At 34.0% G+C, this 22,117-nt stretch overlaps 1 protein-coding gene across 1 annotated transcript; it reads left to right on the top strand.

Moving 5' to 3' along the window:
• The first annotated feature begins 357 nt into the window (after window positions 1-357).
• On the top strand, window positions 358-15,110 carry LOC128238296 (uncharacterized). Its single transcript, XM_052954074.1, has 6 exons — window positions 358-570; window positions 8,264-8,319; window positions 10,590-10,679; window positions 11,052-11,183; window positions 12,161-12,388; window positions 14,123-15,110. Exons 3-6 carry the CDS (start codon window positions 10,595-10,597, stop codon window positions 14,170-14,172), a joined length of 495 nt encoding a protein of 164 aa, XP_052810034.1. The 5' UTR covers window positions 358-570; window positions 8,264-8,319; window positions 10,590-10,594; the 3' UTR covers window positions 14,173-15,110.
• The last annotated feature ends 7,007 nt before the right edge of the window (window positions 15,111-22,117 follow it).

Raw genomic sequence — 22,117 nt, 5'->3', positions numbered from 1 at the left:
GCATTTTTATTGTCAATGTATCAATTTAAAGTTAAAATTAGGTGTTTTAGGGCTCATTTGCTGGCCAACTGTGGGTATGTGCCCCCACCAGATGAACAATTTAGTAATAAGAAAAACAATGTCCTAAATGCTGAAATATGTTTACTTTCTGTTTATTTGTTGATTATAATATTGTCACATCCTATGTATAAATTGTGTATTATTAACCAACATAACTGTTCTGATTGAATCTTAAAACAGTTATGAGTTCACTTCCTGCCTAACATCTTGCTAATGCAATGCTCTGAAGGAAGAGAAAAATGATAATAAATTCACTCCAATACCCTGTAGCATGTTTTCCTATCCAGACAGCTATTGAAAAACCAGTTTAAACTGGATCCCGCTTCTCTTCATAAGGCGAATCTTGTGATGACAGTTTATAGTTTTCCATTATAGGGTAGGGAAGATATACGCACTAGAGTGTCACCGCTAGTGGTCAAGTGGTCATTCGTTTGTGTGTGTATTGACCAGTGGGCAGTACTTGACGAACTGTGGACTGAGATAGACCGACACTAAAGCAGAAATACTTAGGTGAGTTTGTTATTATTAAATTGAATTCTGATGTAATTTAAACAGATTTGCGTTTTAACTTATTTCTTTGGTATTGAAAATAATTTACTTCTTACAAAAACATTATTGATTGAATTAAATAAAGAAAAAGCCTCTTGTCAATATTTTTTCAGTGTTTTTCCCACTTATACGGGGATGGTGGCGGGGCCCTTTGAAAGGGGAAAAACAGCATCATTTTGACAAAAAGGGGAATAATACTAGCATGCTTCATCTAATGTTCTCAATGCTCCTCAAAAAAGGGGATTTTTCAATCTTAGTAGGGGAAAAATATTAACTTTTTCAGGAGGGGAATGGGGCCTCATTGACGGTCCCAAAAAGGGCCCAAAAAACACTGTTTTTATATGTAGTATTTTTATAAAATTTTGAATTATATTAGATTCCATGTGTTCCATATATACATATAAATTGTAGAACCAACATCTTTGGTAAAAATAAATCTTTTTTGTATAAATGTTATCAAAATTGAATTAAATGTGTAAAGCCTAATCTTATTGATAAAGCAACTACAACAGATTTGGCATTAATTGTAAGTATTTGAAAACGTTCTGGAAAGTCTATTTTGATAGTTGATCAGTTAATTTATAAAAATCATAAGACTTGCAAAACATCTTTATTCTTTTTTATGCATTATTACATTTTTATTTTTAAATTAGTCATTTTCTTTCTTTTTTTAATTTAACTGCATGTCATAAAATTATATCAAGTTAAACCTTTGGATGTAAAATCCTAATTTCTAAATTTATATTAACTTTTCTGACACTGTCAAATAGGATACCCAAATATTATTTTTTTCTCAAATTTCATTGCTCAATGGGAGTCACAATGTTTAATTTGATAAAAATAAATTAATTATTACACATGATGAAGAATATATTTAAAATTTTGGATCACATGAAGAAAACAGTTTATCTAACTCAATTTTTTTTGTACCTAAAGGATGTGATTATTGAAGTTCATTTTCCATTATTAAGAATTCAAAATTCATACAGATTTTGTCCAAAGGACATACATAAATTAATTGTTTAATATACTTTTCAGTACAAATTGTAGAAATTTAAGCTCAGTCAAGGATAGAAATATCCCGGATCTAAAATGTGATTAAATTGAATGGAAAGGAAAGACATCATTATTTACTGTCAGATTTAGCGATCTTGTTTCCTTTTGTGAGGTGAAAAGGTCAGACTACGTCATGTTTACTCCTTCCGTGCATTTTATGGTTAAACTTCCCAATGTGTACCTTGATCATGTTGCAGATTGTGACTAGTAAGATAATTTTGACTGGTTTCTACCTGTACAATGTTTTACTGATTAAAATTTGCTATTTGTATGATATACATATATATATATATGTGTGTTTATTAAAGTCTCATCTTTGTATATATATATATGATATTCAAACCAGGGCTACTTATAACCGATAATTTGCTAGTTTGGACCGATGTTGACTGCGCCGGACCGATATCAGGATAAAAAAATGGCTAAAAATGTCCAATTTTTGTTTGTTATAACTTCCATCCTAAACAGCGTACTCAGTTCAAAAATAGAAATTATATTCACACATCTCCCAAAAAAAGCAAAAATATGTGTGGATATAATCACGATAACCATCAATTCGACCAGCTGCTTTGTTCCGCAATGATGATCACTGGATATCTGTAAATTGGCAGACTCTTCTAATCTGTCCAAACATGTGGTAGATCACAGGAGACACACTTAAACAATTTCAAACATGTATACAATAAACATGTAAAAATATATGTTGTTAAAAGAAACTATGTATGTAATTCAGTTTAAAACGTTATAATTTGGGTTAAACTAATGCAAATTGTTTGTTTTTGTGTTGTTTAATATGGAGTTTTGTTAGAGGTTAAATAATCTTGTTCAATAAACAGGTAGTTGCCATGGAAACTAAATTGAATAAAGATACCAAACCTATTACAACTTCATATAGATATCTTCATGGAACTTGGTTCATAAATGACATACATTTATTTTAACAATATGTCTTCACATTCAATATCAAAGAATATATTAATAAGAATATATTAATAAGTTCATTCTAGCTTAAAAATATCTGAGTTATTTCCCTTGATGAACATAACTATTATCATTACCAATACCTAAAAACTTCTATGGATATTCCTATCAAACTTAACCTTTACCTTATATCAACAAAGCACTAAATGTGACTGAAAACACACTTTTTGGCCGAAAGGCATTAATAGTAACACTGGTGAAAAAGGATTTGCAAGGCTTGTATTTACTAAATTCTGTTCAAATGAGCATCTGCCAGTTGCTTTTTGTTGTTTGTTCATAAAAGTAAGTAAAATAACTAAATTTTTACCAAGTTTTAAAGGCGACCCTTTTTAGATAAGTTCTTGAATAGAAAAAAACAGAAGTATGAACAAAAAGGGACACAAAATCTGACCTATGCTGTACTCATGTCATAAATTTTGATGGCCTGAAATACATGTATGAGAGGAATACATTGTATAAAATAGCTCCAAGTAAAGCTCTGTGTTGTAAAAACTAAACTAGTATTACTTGATATATGAGATTAACATAATCCTAGCAAATATTGCCCCTTGGAGACAGTCCTCATTGATTATTGTATGTCTCTATATGGAGGAAAATGCTCTTCATATACATCTTGGAAAAATACATTTTAGGAAATATATTCCAAGATTGTTACTTGTGTATAATATTTTTATTTGCCCAGCATTGTTATTATGTATTTATAAGCTCTCTAGTATCTGTCATACTAACTACTCGTCAATAAAAGTTGAAAGAAAATTCGAGCAATTTGTAATGACTGAAGAAAATCAAAGTTCTGAAAGTACTGCTGAAAGGTGATTTGAATGTGTGTTTCATGAACAAGCTAGGTAGTACAAATTCATTCAAGATGTATTTCACAACAATTTCCTTCAAGTTCATTCCATCTGTAAGAATTATTCACAAACTGAAAACCTTATTACATATTACAGAATTGTTTAGTATTTAGTAATATTCTTATATTTCTTAAAATAGTGGAAAACTCTGATCATACTGATTCCTGAATTACTCAACAAAGACAATTTTATGATTATTGGGGTCTGCATTTTTCCAATGGAATAAATCTACCTACATATCCCAAATGATTTTGTATAGTGTACATGACTGTTGTCATAGATTAATAAAAGTTTTGTTGTTGCCTTTTTCAACATCTTTTTTTCAATAATCGTTTGAAACAAAATAAATATATGCTTTTTTATATAAGTTTAACAACAGTATATGTAGTAAGGCTGGTTTTACTAGCTATCTGTATTGAATATCCTTCAATCCTGGTCACCGCGCATTGAACATTTAGTCATTCAGCACATGCGCAGTGGAATAAAAAGAATAAAAACTCTCAATGTGTTCAGTTTATACTCTTCTAGTCTAATTTAGTATCGAAAATGTTTATTGAATATCAGCAGTCTCCGAGTTTTAATTTGAATATTTGTATCATTTAGGTATGTCAGATTGCTGAATGCGTTATTTTTGTGTGGATCATTTAATTAATTAACACAGCAGGGTATAGGATAAAGCATATACTGACAGATATTTCATGTTTTTGACTCAAATTTGACAGATTTTAAATAGTTGGTGAACAGGGAATGGGAGAAAATGGTTCTGTTAGTGGTCAGTGTTCTCTATAGGACACAGCCCCTGCGTTTGATAGGACATATATATACAATATATTGGGTTGTGTCACATCTCATTGCTTGTGCAAACTTAAATCACATAGGTCCTACTTTTTCGTAAGATATGGAGTAAACGTGTTTGGACTTTTAAATCCAAAGTTTTAGTATGATCATCATCATCTTGATTTTACATTAAACAATACACAATCTATAAGATGTCCTTGGTACACAATTGTATTCTTAATTTATTATGGCATCTTAAATATTTTCATATTTTTATGATATACTTTTTTAGATCTATTTGAATGTGCAGTAACTTAATGAATCAACTAAAATTTCCTTCACAATCATCAGTTTCTCTTCTTTGTGCTGCACATGCATCTTTTTATTATCAAAGTTGACCTACACATGATGAGGCTGTTCAATAGGAAGTTTTGCCTCATGCACAAATGATAGGCTGTTATTTATATGGTCACTCGTTTTTCAATGATCTCCAAGTGGATTTATTTGAATCGCAGATTGTTTTTCACAGTACCAAAATAGGTGATCAAAGGTGAGGCGCTGGCTCATTGGCACTTTTTCATTAACTGGTTGACTACTTTGTTGTTGACTGGTTGATTGCTAAGTTGTTTCCAAGGCAGATCATGCAATATTAAGTTTGCAATATGTAACCAGGTATAAAAAGACCTTTCCACGCATGACAGCATTTTTTTGTAACAGGTATTTACAAAATTGACATGTATAATATCAAGTGTTCTCACCCATCATTAAGGTGCGTAAAGATAAGGCTGAAATAAAATTCTGTACACCGTCATGGAAACAAATGCAGGGTTTTCACTTGCAATATAGTGTTTGCACGCACAATTCTTCTGTTGTCAACATTACGACTGGCAAAGAAATGATTCTGAAAAGCACCTTTTTTATATGCATAATGTTTTGATAAGTGAGCGATTGACAACTAGTCATCGACCAGGCCCTAATTCAGTCACACACGAATTGCTGACTTATTGCTTATTATCGTTAATTTGTTATTATGAACAACATGTTACACATAGTTGAAAGTAAAGTTCTGCATATTTAGTCACAAAATATCAAAGCCTTTTATTGCACCAAGTTAATGAAAGTTCAACAATGTATATGAGAGCTGAAACGTGCAATACAGTAGCTATTTTTAGGTTATCTGAAATCCTGTTGACAAGGCAATTTTTTTTTCATTCATTCTGATTTTAAGGTTGCAAACCTTAAGTGTGTGTATACAGTATTGAATGTTAAAGCTCAATGGAATAAAAATCCTGTATGAAAATGATATCTTAGTGCAATTCATGTGATAGTGTTTTCATTGGCATTTCTGTTAATTGGCCCATTAAAAGTTGTTTTTTAGTATGTGCAATTTGATAACATGCCCTTTCCTGCCTTATTCAGCTATTTGATATTATGGTCAATCTCAGTTAAAATGAAAGGGAGCCAACTATTGAAAATAATCACCAGCACAATACCAATCTTCAGTGCTCTTGTGAAATGAAGTGTTTTTCATTATTCATGCTATTTCCACTCAGTGACATCACGTGCAAGACATTAAATATCCTTGTTCCAAACTGGTTTTAACTGGCCGTGCTCATTTTAGGCTGACTAATAAACCTGTCATCTGAGTATTTGTTCATCTATTCAAAAAGGCCAATATTTTATTCAGAAGCTGTTTTAGTCCTTTCAAACTGTATTGCTTTGGGCATTTAAAACTGTTTTTGTGGTGATTTTCCACTTTCAAGAAAGTTGACTTACTAATGTATTGTGCAATTATTCTGCAAAGATTCCAGATAATAAGGGACATTCATATAACTGTTCTTCTTGGTATTCAAAATATTGACAAGGACTATTTATAAAGAGACAGTTTTTCCTATTGCTTTAGTCTTGTAATCCAAAATGTCTGCAAAGCTCATAGCTACAGAGGGAGACATATAATGTTTTCAGAGATAATTGATTTTAGCAGATTAGAAAACAAACAGCCTGTGTTGCCTGGGTGTAGCTGCAAGCTGCATTATTCATGGGCTCTCCTTTCAGCATAGCTATCTTGCATGACATAATGGTAATCATACTATTATGTTACCATGGTTAAAAGCTTGCAAGTTCATTCACTCCCATACCTGTAGCGCTTGTGTATAATTTCAATAAGTTGGCTATGAATGAAGTAGCGAGGATGTATAAATTAATTTACCATTTTATTATACCTTTTTTATAACTTATATAATCAGACAAGAATATTTGTTCCTGAGTGAGTGACCAGTATGAGTTTGATTAATGACCATTGGTCAGATTGACCTCATTATTTATGAATGATATGTATGAAGTAAATAAGCTTTCCTTAGCCTTTCCTTCAGCATCAACACATTTAATTCAGTCGGAGTGTCAACATTTCTTGATGACCACATCTTGCCAGAGCTTGACAAATAACAGATTCTGGCCTGGTAGCAGACCACAGTTAATCAAGAAGTATATTGCAATTATCTGGCACATTGATGGACGCCAAATCTGTTTGCTAATCCATTCTAATTGTACTGGCCATGCCATTATTGGTGATTGATTAACTGCCCCTTGTTGTGGCTATAGGTGACAAAGAATTCAGTTGTGGAAACCTGGGTCTCTCTGAAGGAAATAAGAAAATAGGACTTCGCATCTAATTTTGCCTAAAATTAACAAGAGTGCTTTAAAAATATACTAAAAGATAAAAGAATGTGATTATATTGATCACATAACGAATATACACCAATTCTGAAAAAAAAAAAAACAGGTTGGGGTAAATAAACATTTAAGAAAATAATTTGCAAAGCTGAAATTGGTGAGGGTTTTCGCTTTATGCAGAACAATTGAATGTTATAGATTTTGGAAACGACCCCAAATTTCTCAGAGAAAACAGCTGATCTATATGATTGGCTGAGCTTTAAAATTAAAAAAAGTTAAAATTGTTATTTAATTTCATGTAGATTAATTTGGACAATGGAGTCAGGAGCTTATTTTTAGAGTAATGCAGAACTGTGTGTCTGTATTTCATAGGTCACATGAAATGTTTTGGTTTTTAATTATAATGTTTTTACACATTTGAACTTGCCGAATCTTCTGTATGTTCAAGCTCTATCAGTGTGAAACACTGAACAAAAAATATTGTTGTACTTTCAAAATTTCAATAATTCACAAATTTCAATAATTCACAGTGTATGTATTTAGTTTCCAGTTTAACTTCATAATTATAATAATTAATTATTGTATCATACAGTAGAAAAACAATATGTTCTGCACCTTTCTTTCGAATTGAACAAGGTATCCTACATAAGAACCATTTTTTTTATATTTATTTATCCTTTTCGGAAAATTTAAACAATTGTATTAATTGTGGTAAATCTTATTAGGGAGTAAGAGTGCATCTTTAAAGAATCGTCATGTCTATTGATTGTTGAGCTTTCACTATCTCTGACTGAATATGTATTTAGTTTTACTAGATGATAGTGGTTGTGAAATTGCCATGTCCATAGCTGGATATTTCCAGCTGGATTGTGTATTGGCAGAGAGATTATCTGGATCTCCAGGGCCAAATCAATAGTCTCTGACAGACAGACCAGACCTCCTTCCTCTGATGATTATCAATGACTTGTAGATCATGTACATCATGTTACTATATAAGGATGCTAAACATTTATGTTCCGGGGGGGGGGGGGGGGTATTTTAAGTCACAGTAGTGTTTGATTCACCCTGCGCAAATTGTTCATTGTTGCCATATCAAGGGGACAGGAGTTGTTTTACTCAGCGTAAATGTCTTGCAGGCAACCATAGAAATGTCCAAAGTTGTTTACAATGGTTTTCAATTAATACAGTTGGTTGAACATTAAAAACTGTTTGGGCAGGAGGGGATGGAAGACATTGAAAAAAAAATGCATGAAGCAACATAGGAATTTGCCAAATTATTTTCTTAGCATGAAATTTTCTTCCTCTTATATTTTCAGGACAGAAAGGGAAGGAAGAAAATTTTGCGGCTAGACAGTGCAGATTACAAAACCAGGTATGTTTTCCACTGATATGCCATTCCCAGTAATTGATACTGGTGAATTTCATTGAATGGTTCTGCTGAGGCCATGTTTAATAGAATGTGTGTTTGCTGTGGCCAAGCAACTCACCAAAAAGGCCTTGATTCAAATTAATTTGACCCTTAAAATAAGTAAAAGTATTGCAGAATATTGTTAAATGGTCTGTGTGTGTTTTTTGAGAAAAAAAAAACAGTTACTGTGTTAGTCTTGATTTCATCGCCTCTAGCGTCTTGCCAAAAATAATCTTAAACCTTCAATGCTATATATTATATATCACCCCTGTCATAAAAAGGCAATTTGACATACCATAGCACTGATAAAAGATAGTGTTATCCTACCTACCCACTGATCAAAGATAGTGTCAACCTACCTACCCACTAATAAAAGATAGCGTCATCCTACCTACCCACTAATAAAAGATAGTGTCATCCTACCTACCCACTGATAAAAGATAGTTGCATCCTACCTACCCACTGATAAAAGATAGTTGCATCCTACCTACCCACTAATAAAAGATAGTGTCATCCTACCTACCCACTTATAAAAGAAAGTTGCATCCTACCTACCCACTAATAAAAGATAGTGTCATCCTACCTACCCACTAATAAAAGATAGTGTCATCCTACCTACCTGCTGATAAAAGATAGTGTCATCCTACCTACCCACTAATAAAAGATAGTGTCATCCTACCTACCCACTAATAAAAGATAGTGTCATCCTACCTACCTGCTGATAAAAGAGAGTTGCATCCTACCTACCCACTAATAAAAGATAGTGTCATCCTACCTACCCACTGATAAAAGATAGTGTCATCCTACCTACCCACTAATAAAAGATAGTGTCATCCTACCTACCCACTAATAAAAGATAGTGTCATCCTACCTACCCACTAATAAAAGATAGTGTCATCCTACCTACCCACTAATAAAAGATAGTGTCATCCTACCTACCCACTAATAAAAGATAGTGTCATCCTACCTACCCACTAATAAAAGATAGTGTCATCCTACCTACCTGCTGATAAAAGATAGTTGCATCCTACCTACCCACTGATAAAAGATAGTGTCATCCTACCTACCTGCTGATAAAAGATAGTTGCATCCTACCTACCAACTGATAAAAGATAGTTGCATCCTACCTACCTGCTGATAAAAGATAGTTGCATCCTACCTACCAACTGATAAAAGATAGTTGCATCCTACCTACCAACTGATAAAAGATAGTTGCATCCTACCTACCTGCTGATAAAAGTTTTGGTTAACCTAAATACCCTTGTGTCTGCTTACCTTTCCATTGACAAATGATAGTGGCCACCTACCTACACGCTGATAAAAGAGGTTTTGTTGATTAACTTACTGAATGTTCTTTTATTTAATGTTATATGAAGTACACCACCCTCTGTCATAATAAAATAATCTGGCCCTGACAAAAGTTCATATAGACCTACTGACCCACTGACACATATGACTGTGTCAACCTACCTTTACTGAGAAAATTGGGTTACTGCAAACAAATATTTTTGAAGTACGGCCTGAGGGGATGATTTTAATCAGCATCTAAACTTTTCCTGGAGGGGCTGGAATTTCATGTTGAGTCTTGAGAATTTTTATTAAAGCATAAAATCAGATAAAATGAACTGTACCAGAAGCAGTAAATGCTTGTGAGATGTGAGGCAACAATTTCCTTAGTACCAGTGTTAAGTACTTAATGTGATTCAGTATCTGGAAACTCGGGAAATGTGTTAACTTATGTCGGTTATGAAAGAAGGGTACTTGGTGGAATTTATTAATTGTTATTTAATGTAGATTTGTGAAATGTTTATTGGATAACACAATTCTACTATAAAGGTAGCACATGCTGGGGTTTTCCATATTAGTTAAGGCCATATTGACCTTTTATGAAAAGAAATATAATTTTGATTTCTAACTCTGTTTCATATTTTTTTGTTATAAATGTTGTTAACCCTGTGCTAAATATATTTCATTAATTATGAGAATTTGTTAAAAAAAAAATTCAGATCTTAATTTCTGTTCACTTCTTGGAAACAACAAGAAATTTATGCATGCAATCATTTGCAGTGAATGTAGCATCACAGCAGGAGTTTCTTGCACTGCTGTATTAATTTTTTCACTATGAAAATATGCACATGTGTTGAATAATACCCTTTGATTTACAAAGAGAAACGAACAAGCATTGACATCATCGCTAAGTGTTTTATTCAAGAGCTTCTTTAATGTTTTTTTAGAAGCCATGTCGACAAGCGTGTTCCTTGTTGCGTTGTGTTTGATGGTTACCATGGTGGTGGCCCAGACATCCCCATCAAAAAAGCAGTGTTGTAAGTTATTTCATCATTAAATACTTATGATATAATATATAGGCCAAATACTTTGTTCATGGGTTTTTCCAGTCCCGGGCGGCTGTATGTGGAAAAACCCATGAACAAAGCATGTATTGCCAGTGCAAGCACTGTCCTTTATATAGATTCTGAGACTCCTGTTTTACCTAATTTACTAATTCAAAATCTTAAGGTACATTATTCCATTACAGTTAAATACAGACATTTTTATTTTCATATTAAAAAAAAAGTATCATTAAATTTGACTCAGTTGTGAAGTATTTGGCAAGCCAGCAGTGATTTCAAAGAATTTCAAATGACTAGTTTCTACGTAAACTCTACTTAAACTAAAACTATTTTATACCATTTCAGTGTCTAAAGGCACTTCCACATGGACAGCATGTACCGACAACAAGATGAATCAGACATTTACATCCACCTTTACGGGGTGTTCTACTGATCCTCTCGTTCAGGTGCTTAACTGTACTTACTCCAAAACAAAAGGTATGTGACTATATGAAACAATATTTTAGGTAGCTGGATATTTCAAGGCAAAATGTTGATGTATTGTAATAGCCTTTTTGTAGTTGTCGGTGTCAACATGCTAGAAACTTTAACCCTGACCGTAACTCATTTACTGTTGAAGATATTCACATGAAACTTAGTACATGTGTTACCAGTGACAATATGCATATGTTTGAGTTATATCCCATCCAGCTAAAAGATAAACCAGAAGCCCTTGCATTTACTCTGTAGCATTCTTGTTCATAATTGTTGGATTGATTCCACATAGCCTTGTTTCTTGTTCAGATCTTCTATTGCAACTAATTTACACAATATAGAAGTTGATGGGAAATAATAAGGATATTTGTTCCCTGTGTTGCTACAATGAAGATGTGCATGTTGAATGTCATGTTACATGGCAACAAATTCACGACAATAATTAATGGTAAAAATATTATCTGTTTAATTAATTATACATAATGAGTTGTTTTTTGCACAAAAAGAAAAATTGAAAACATATGGCATTTAGTATTTGTATGCAGTGTGAAATTTCACACAAATATTGGTGGTTAAATGAAATTGAAAGTTTGAGTAATATTTGTACTCTTTATTTGTCAGGAACCCAATGGTTCATGATAAAATATGCCAAATATCAAATATTGCTCATTAATTGATGAGTTTTCATACTATTGACTACAATACTTTGATGTCTATATTATCCTGTGTTTGTTGTCTGGTGGAGTTGTGTGTCTTTCTCATGAAGGCCTTGAAAACAGGCTTTACTGTTAACTTTTAGCTGCTGTCTTGTGAATGTATGATTAATTGTCTGTCTCGTGAAGTGTTAGGCCGTTAAAACAGGCGTAATGTTAACATTTTGTCCCTGTTGTTTCCAATGTTAAACTTAAACATTTAAGACATTAACAATGTCTTCAGGCATATTTATTGAATTGTTGAACATATATGTATATCATTTACAGCATCCAAAAAGAGGGACTGTGCGAAAACGATCATGGATGATCTGACAACCTGCGCAACTGGTGCAATTTTTAACCGCACTTACAGCGAGGCTGGCACCCAATGTAAAGTCAGAAAACAAACTGCCAAAAAATCTACTGAAATGGATTGTAACAAGTTCTACAAAGTGAAGGGAGAGAAAGTGAAGGGAGAGAAGAAAGCTGGAAAGAAGGCGAGCAAAAAGGCCAAAAGTAAGTGTGTGTGTTCCTAGCTTGTCAGTTGTTGAAATGGAAAAGAGAGGTACTATTTCAAGGGTTAGTGTGAAATAGATTTTTTTTTATCTCATCATCATACAAATATGCAGCCAATTATTTAAAACAGTTTTTTGTTTGGTCAGAGTTATCAAAAATGTTTACTGATTGGTCAATATTTATCCAATAATGAGTCAACTAACCATAAGATCATCTGTGGAATACTTTATTAAAGTTTTATAGAATTGGCTGCCGTTGTTTAAATTAAGTTTATTCAACTGGGTTGATATAGCATCAGCTGTTTTTAGTTATGACCTTTTTATTTTGACCCCAAAGCTGAAACTATGTGACATATATTATATGACATCAAGACAAATGAATGGCTCAAGAAATGCCTTGTTTTAAAGTAAATGTACCTTGGATAAATAAAACTTGAATAAGAAGATTTGAATGACTCAAAGACACTACAAACTGTTTTTAAGCAGTTTAACCACTCTCCACCCACTGCTAATTACAAATGTACATGCTGGTAAACATGTTTAGTGCTGTAATTTCAACTGGCCTTACTCACATAGAACACTTATTCAATTATGAATCGCAATCTATATCATCGATGAAAATGGCAACAGATGTGTTACAGTTGGGATTCCTGTCAAAGCAAAAGCAATTTTTAACTTGTTTATGTGTCACCATCTATGATGTCACAAAAAATTGCCTTTGATGAGTAGCTGAATCAATTTCCTGGTGACTGATGTTAGTTTAAACGTGCTAAAATTGAGTTTGTAATGAGATTAGAAACCAGCATTAAAACATTTAAAAAAATCTGTTGAAGAATTTAGTATTAATTAGGTAAAATTGTGTAGATTTGTTTTATTGTTATAAAAACATAAATGATAGGTTAAACAGAGTACTAGATTAGTATTGAATGAAGTACTACATTAATGTTAATAAAATCCTAGATTAGTGTTGAATAATCTGCTAGATAAGTGTTATAAATAAAGTAGCAGATTAGTGTTAACAAAATACTAGATAAGTGTTGAAGAAGTACTAGATTAGTGTTATAAATTAAGTATTAGATAAGTGTTGATTAAAGTTCTATATTAGTATTAAATAAAGTACTAGATTTGTGTTAGATAAAGCACTAGATTAGTGTTAAATAAAGTACTAGATTTAATAGTGTTAGATAAAATACTCGATAAGTGTAAACTAAAGTACTAGATTAGTGTTGAATAAAATACTAGTTTAGTGTTAATGTACTAGATTAGTATAAAATAAAGTGCTAGATTAGTGTTGAATAAAATACTAGATTAGTGTTAAATTAAGTTTTAAATGCTTATCTTTATCACTGGAAAGTCGTTGCAGGTCTGTGTTCAATTTTGTTATTCAGGTTGGCATGCAACAGAATATTTTTTAATGGATTTCAGTTAGTTTATGTTGACAATACATGGTCACAAATCTTGTTGTTAAAAAATGGTTCCCTTTATCAAAAGGAGTCCTTGTTCAGCATGAATTAGTTTTTTTAGGCAAAAATATACATTTAGCTAAGTGTGGCATTGTTTGAGGTCTATTGTTCTTATATTGTTATAAAAACAGATGGATATGTGTATAGAACACATGCAACGATTGAATTTTAATTGATTTAATAGTTAATTAAAGATGCTTTATTATTGTAACAGTAATTTGTATTTTAAACATTTCACATGTTTTTTAAACTTTATTATGCACATTTTACAGGAATCAATCGCAAGAGCAAGAGAATCGGTAAGGATGAAAACATGAATTAACTTGCTTGGAATGATTTAGTTTGCCTGCAAAGCATCCCTAGGACACAGACTGTACAGTAGAAGATGCAAGCACCTGTGTGATACTGATGACTTTTTTCTTCTTCCAATGCTTTGTGAAAACCTGTTGATCATTCGTTGTTAAGGCCAAAAAAAGAATGTTTGTTTCTGATTTCACAGCCATGTCAGGATTTTTTTAGTTTACTTTTATTTGAAGGTTAAGTAGTGTCTTGATAAAATTGCCAAACTTTGTTTGATGGCAATAAGAAATTTTCGAGTTGGGTCAGGAAACTGGAAACAAACATTACTTTTTTTTGTCATGCCTAATATAATTATTTTCTGTATTTTGTAAAGATTGTACTTTATAGGGACTTCATAGTCTTGCACATTATTGTACCATAAAAAAGAGACATACATTTTAGTTACATTGTAAACTGAAAAAAATATCAACAACTTAAAAACAGGTTTGCTTTGCTCGCAGTTAGTTACCTTGTGTTTAACAGTTTTAGAAATTTTGTTTTCTTCAATGGTCTAACTAAATTATTGTCAACTTTAACTTCAATTATTTGTTAAGTTCTATCCTTTGATATTGTTCAATTAACAGCATGTGCTATTTGAAATACTAACTCAGTAACTATAACAATTCAGAAATATCGATAAATTTATATACCGGTAATGTAAATCGATAAAAAAAAATATATCTTTTTTTTATATAAATTTAGTTTTAATTTATTTTTAACTTCCTTTATCATACCTTTTTCATGGTTTCAATTTTTTAAGAATAAAATTTGCATTTTTCATATTATTTTCATTGAGATTTGTTCAGATAAAATGTTTATATATGTTGATGTTGTTAATGTAATAGTGTTTTAATAGATTTGTTGCATTTTGTCAAATATTAAGTGTCTAGTACTCTTTTCTAATAAACTCAATAAAGTCTTTTTGCAGCTTGAGTCTTATTTATGTAGTTATACAGAATTAAAAAAGCAGAACATACCTGAACATGCAATTAAAATTTGTAATTGTGAATATACTTGGTACTTATTTTTCAAAAATCAACAATTGCCTTTTTATTATGTAAGATTTTCTTTTTATACCCCAAGAAAGATATGATAAGAGTTATGGCCCTTGACTTCAGATGAAACGGTCTGAAAAATATTGTGTGATATGCAGCTCCAAAAGAATTCTACCTATAAGCATGAAACTTTATGAGTATGTTGGTCAGCATGAGGAATTGTGCACCTGCTATTTGTGAGACATTTGATTTTGTCTTTGGAAACAAATGTTAATCATGGAAAGGCATCATAAACAGTGATCTATTTATATATTTACCAAAATAACAACAGATCCTTAGTTAAATTTGTGTAGTATATTTTACATGCGGACAGATAAGTAAACAATAACCTTGTCATTTGAATAGCCAATTAGCATTCTCTAGTCTGTATAAGTTGCATTGTTGCTTCATTAAAAGCATTTAGATGTGTTTTTGTTCTTCTTGTTGTTGTTTTTAACAAAAACACTAGTATTTGGACATTTAACTCTACCTGAATGGCATCCAGAATGGTATCTGTAGAGTAAGTTGCTATTAGATGTCATGAATGACTAGCATCCAGAATGGTATCTGTAGAGTAAGTTACATGTAGGTGCCAGCAATGACTGGCATCCAGAATGGTATCACTAGAGTAAGTAACTTGTAGGTGTCACCAATGACTGGCATCCAGAATGGTATCTGTAGAGTACGTTACTTGTAGGTGTCAGCAATGACTGGCATCCAGAATGGTATCACTAGAGTAAGTAACTTGTAGGTGTCACCAATGACTGGCATCCAGAATGGTATCTGTAGAGTAAGTTACTTGTAGGTGTCACCAATGACTGGCATACAGAATGGTATCTGTAGAGTAAGTTACTTGTAGGTGTCAGTAATGACTGGCATCCAGAATGGTATCTGTAGAGTAAGTTACTTGTAGGTGTCAGCAATGACTGGCATACAGAATGGTATCTGTAGAGTAAGTTACTTATAGGTGTCAGCAATGACTGGCATACAGAATGGTATTTGTAGAGTAAGTTACTTGTAGGTGTCAGCAATGACTGGCCCCCAGAATGGCATCTGTAGAATAAGTTTCATGTAGGTGTCAGTAATAACTGGCATACAAAATGGTATCTGTATAGTTAGAAACCTGTAGGTGTCAGTAATGACATCCAGAATGGTATCTGTAGAGTAAGTTACATGTAGGTGCCAGCAATGACTAGCATCCAGAATGGTATCTGTAGAGTAAGTTACATGTAGGTGCCAGCAATGACTGGCATCCAGAATGGTATCACTAGAGTAAGTAACTTGTAGGTGTCACCAATGACTGGCATCCAGAATGGTATCTGTAGAGTACGTTACTTGTAGGTGTCAGCAATGACTGGCATCCAGAATGGTATCACTAGAGTAAGTAACTTGTAGGTGTCACCAATGACTGGCATCCAGAATGGTATCTGTAGAGTAAGTTACTTGTAGGTGTCACCAATGACTGGCATACAGAATGGTATCTGTAGAGTAAGTTACTTGTAGGTGTCAGTAATGACTGGCATCCAGAATGGTATCTGTAGAGTAAGTTACTTGTAGGTGTCAGCAATGACTGGCATACAGAATGGTATCTGTAGAGTAAGTTACTTATAGGTGTCAGCAATGACTGGCATACAGAATGGTATTTGTAGAGTAAGTTACTTGTAGGTGTCAGCAATGACTGGCCCCCAGAATGGCATCTGTAGAATAAGTTTCATGTAGGTGTCAGTAATAACTGGCATACAAAATGGTATCTGTATAGTTAGAAACCTGTAGGTGTCAGTAATGACATCCAGAATGGTATCTGTAGAGTAAGTTACATGTAGGTGCCAGCAATGACTAGCATCCAGAATGGTATCTGTAGAGTAAGTTACATGTAGGTGCCAGCAATGACTGGCATCCAGAATGGTATCACTAGAGTAAGTAACTTGTAGGTGTCACCAATGACTGGCATCCAGAATGGTATCTGTAGAGTAAGTTACTTGTAGGTGTCAGCAATGACTGGCATCCAGAATGGTATCACTAGAGTAAGTAACTTGTAGGTGTCACCAATGACTGGCATCCAGAATGGTATCTGTAGAGTAAGTTTCTTGTAGGTGTCAGCAATGACTGGCATACAGAATGGTATCTGTAGAGTAAGTTACTTGTAGGTGTCAGTAATGACTGGCATCCAGAATGGTATCTGTAGAGTAAGTTACTTGTAGGTGTCAGCAATGACTGGCATACAGAATGGTATCTGTAGAGTAAGTTACTTATAGGTGTCAGCAATGACTGGCATACAGAATGGTATTTGTAGAGTAAGTTACTTGTAGGTGTCAGCAATGACTGGCCCCCAGAATGGCATCTGTAGAATAAGTTTCATGTAGGTGTCAGTAATAACTGGCATACAAAATGGTATCTGTATAGTTAGAAACCTGTAGGTGTCAGTAATGACATCCAAAATGGTATCTGTAGAATAAGTTACATGTAGGTGCCAGCAATGACTAGCATCCAGAATGGTATCTGTAGAGTAAGTTACATGTAGGTGCCAGCAATGACTGGCATCCAGAATGGTATCACTAGAGTAAGTAACTTGTAGGTGTCACCAATGACTGGCATCCAGAATGGTATCTGTAGAGTAAGTTACTTGTAGGTGTCAGCAATGACTGGCATCCAGAATGGTATCACTAGAGTAAGTAACTTGTAGGTGTCACCAATGACTGGCATCCAGAATGGTATCTGTAGAGTAAGTTACTTGTAGGTGTCAGTAATGACTGGCATCCAGAATGGTATCTGTAGAGTAAGTAACCTGTAGGTGTTAGAAATGACTGGCATACAGAATGGTATCTGTAGAGTAAGTTACTTGTAGGTGTCAGCAATGACTGGCATACAGAATGGTATCTGTAGAGTAAGTTACTTATAGGTGTCAGCAATGACTAGCATCCAGAATGGTATCTGTAGAGTAAGTTACTTGTAGGTGTCAGCAATGACTGGCATCCAGAATGGTATCACTAGAGTAAGTAACTTGTAGGTGTCACCAATGACTGGCATCCAGAATGGTATCTGTAGAGTAAGTTACTTGTAGGTGTCAGCAATGACTGGCATACAGAATGGTATCTGTAGAGTAAGTTACTTGTAGGTGTCAGCAATGACTGGCATCCAGAATGGTATTTGTAGAGTAAGTTACTTGTAGGTGTCAGCAATGACTGGCCCCCAGAATGGCATCTGTAGAATAAGTTTCATGTAGGTGTCAGTAATAACTGGCATACAAAATGATATCTGTGGAGTTAGTAACCTGTAGGTGTCAGCAATGACTGGCATCCAGAATGGTATCTGTAGAGTAAGTAACCTGTAGGTGTTAGAAATGACTGGCATACAGAATGGTATCTGTAGAGTAAGTTACTTGTAGGTGTCAGTAATGACTGGTATACAGAATGGTATCTGTAGAGTAAGTTTCTTGTAGGTGTCAGCAATGACTGGCATCCAGGATGGTATCTGTAGAGTAAGTTACTTGTAGGTGTCAGCAATTACTGGCATACAGAATGGTATCTGTAGAGTAAGTTACTTGTAGGTGTCAGCAATGACTGGCATACAGAATGGTATCTGTAGAGTAAGTTACTGGTAGGTGTCAGCAATGACTGGCGTCGAGAATGGTATCTGTATAGTTAGAAACCTGTAGGTGTCAGTAATGACATCCAGAATGGTATCTGTAGAATTAGTTACATGTAGGTGTCAGCAATAACTGATATCCAAAATGGTATCACTAGAGTAAGTAACTTGTAGATGTCAGCAATGACTGGCCCCCAGAATGATATCTGTAGAATTAGTTACATGTAGGTGTCAGTAATAACTGGCATACATAATGGTATCTGTTGAGTTAGTAACCTGTAGGTGTCAGCAATGACTGGCATCCAGAATGGTATCTGTAGAGTAAGTAACCTGTAGGTGTTAGAAATGACTGGCATACAGAATGGTATCTGTAGAGTAAGTTACTTGTAGGTGTCAGTAATAACTGGCATCCAGAATGGTATCTGTAGAGTAAGTTACTTGTATGTGTCAGTAATTACTGGAATGCAGAATGGTATCTGTAGAGTAAGTTACTTGTAGGTGTCAGTAATAACTGGAATGCAGAATGGTATCTGTAGAATTACAATTTTGGAACTTAGGTTAAAGTTTTAGGGCAGGTTGGGATATTTATTAATTACTTCTATACCCTTCATTCAATTGACTTAATACTTCACACATTTGTTCAGGAACATCACACCATGAGGTTACATAACTCCATATTATCCTTGATACAAGTTATGACCTTTGATTGACTTATGAACTTACGTTAAAGTTTTAGGACAAGTTTGGATTTTAATAAAATAAAATCTATACCCTACATTGCGTTTGAGGCTCATAGGATCAATGTCAAGGTCAAAGTTATTATTAAAAGAAAAATGGTTGGTATTGAATAACTTAATTAAGGGTTGACATATTGCGAGCAAACTTGGTATATATAAAGAGTTTATAGGGACCTTTCATGAGATTGTGTTTTGGGCCACCGAGAGTAATGGTCACTGTTTACTTTTTAATTTGATTTTTATTGCTTTTGACAGGCACAAACATCAATATTGTATTCACTTCTAAGTCAAAGCTGCCTAGTCGAGCACGCTTTCTTATGACAGCTCTTGTTTTAGAACAAATGTATGAAGACATCAGTATAAGTGTGAATATTGTACCATTTCTCATAACAATGAAGACTTGAGGAAACATGTTTAGGCTTATTGAACATAGGATGATGCTTGTCAATTATTTATGGTGAACATTCAGCAGACACTATAGAAACAAAACTAGAACAATTGATGAGCCACATATAATTCACAGGAAAAAGAAAGCCAATTATCTAAACTTGGTTCTATAATGGCTGAATAAATCATTATATGGCAGACTGCCACTAAAGATCGGAAAATTGAGAAAAGGAAGTTCAAATAAAGCCATAAACATGAATACATAAAACCCAAGTTCTGCAGGATAGACACTTTCCTAGCCAAACTTTCCGACCAATAATCCTGCAATGACAGCTGGGCTTTGCTTGGCTCTGTTCGAAATGCCGATGTTATTAGGTTTCCTGAAAATCCATTATGTTGTCTTGTGTGCAGATCATTACATGCAATCATGAGATTTCAGCGGAATTTATCTGGTTTAGACAAAGCGTTTAGCCTTAGACATTTAACAGATGTATAGTCCTTTAATGCAGGAAGTTGCATCTAAAATAAATATGGCTTCCATAGAAAGAAAATGACATTGCACTACATTGTTTAGTAACCATTGTTTGGGTGCACAGTATACATGTTAACACTTCACAATCTCTAACCAGTAACATCCCTACAGTCTGCAGTGTCTGTTATTATATTTCACTATTGACAATACCTAATTATACAATGTATGTGTATAAAGGCCAACAGCATTGGCAAAAGTAAATGTTGATTAGTGTGTTTTGGTAAGAACCAGCCGCCTGTTTAGCTCAGTTGATTAGAGCTCTGTTTTAGTGTTCCAGTGGTTGTGTGTTTGAGCTCCTGCACCGGGGGCACTTTGCCTCCCAGTTTCAGTTTAATATTGGCAGTGATAAACTGCAGGAGTGCCTCTGTCAGCCTGAAAGGTTAATGGGGGGGGGGGGGGGAGTGTACTGTGTGTGTGGGTAACAACTGGCTGCCCGGTTAGCTCTGTTGGTTAGAGCTCCGTGCTAGTGTCCCCGTGGTCAAGGGTTTGAGCCCCACACCGGCGCACTTTTCCTCACAGGTTTACTTTATTATTCTGGCCCCTTGGCCAGAGAAGAAATAAACAATATAATGCATTGATCTCTGCCCACAGCATGTATTGTTGTAACCATTAAGTAGCGGAGAAAGACAATATAGAATATCAATATGCAAAGCTATGAGGTTCCTAGCGGTTCCCTAGAGTCATACAAAGCCTGAATACAGTCATTAAATAACCGTAATAAACTTCTGGCAGAATCAATACCAATGGTAGGGTTTTTATTTACTGGAAATACAATACCATAAATGAACATCAACCTGACAGGCCAGCAATTCCCAGGAAGTATTGATGAGGCCATAAATAAACAGTACTTTCAGGGAGTTTTTATTTTATACATTATAGCTTAGATGTTTTTGGTTGATTTAAATTCATCTAACAAATCAATATTGCATGTCCCTGACCTTGTGAATTTCATTGGAAGCATGCTGTTGTTTACTCCAAATAATGCATGAAATATTAACAACTCTCTAATTCTCTTAAAATGTCCAAAGAATGGGATGTATTTTTGGGTTCACTGATGGCAGGCAGCTGGGATGGGTGAGCAGGCTGGGATCTCCACAATGTTGTGGGCCCTTTAACTTGAGCAGTTCTTATCCAATCTCTACCTTTACTTGTTATGTTTATGGACATAATATCTTGGTAGAGTTAAAAAAAACAGTCACTCATGATTTTTGGCCCTTAATTGTTCAAATTAGACCAAATTGATCACCAGCCTTGCATCCTCTTTGTTACAATGTTGATATAATTGCAACACATTATGGGCAAGTACAATAGTACATAAGTCAGAGCACAATAGTCACTCCAGAATTTGTTCACTTACTTGATACCATTCATAGAGCATAAAAGAGTTATGTCCCTTGTATTGTTTGCCATTCCTAACCAGGTCTACTCTTTGAATAGCCCCATGGTGCTCTGGTTGTAGCTTTATACTATTCAAACTTCTTGTCAACATTTTAATTCTTGAATTATCAGCTCTTTTTGGTATCTTTTCTCACCAATTACATTACTAATTGATTTTACTTTAAAAAAAAATGGTTAAGTTATAACTTGGCACCCTTTATCAATAATTCTGCCATGTGAAATACGTTGAACCATATATGCCTATGTCCAGCACGA

This window comes from Mya arenaria, chromosome 6 (genome assembly GCF_026914265.1).
Source record: "Mya arenaria isolate MELC-2E11 chromosome 6, ASM2691426v1".
NCBI lineage: Eukaryota > Metazoa > Mollusca > Bivalvia > Myida > Myidae > Mya > Mya arenaria.
The sequence above is the reverse complement of the archived record's forward strand: the minus strand, read 5'-3'. Positions and strand labels throughout refer to the sequence as shown.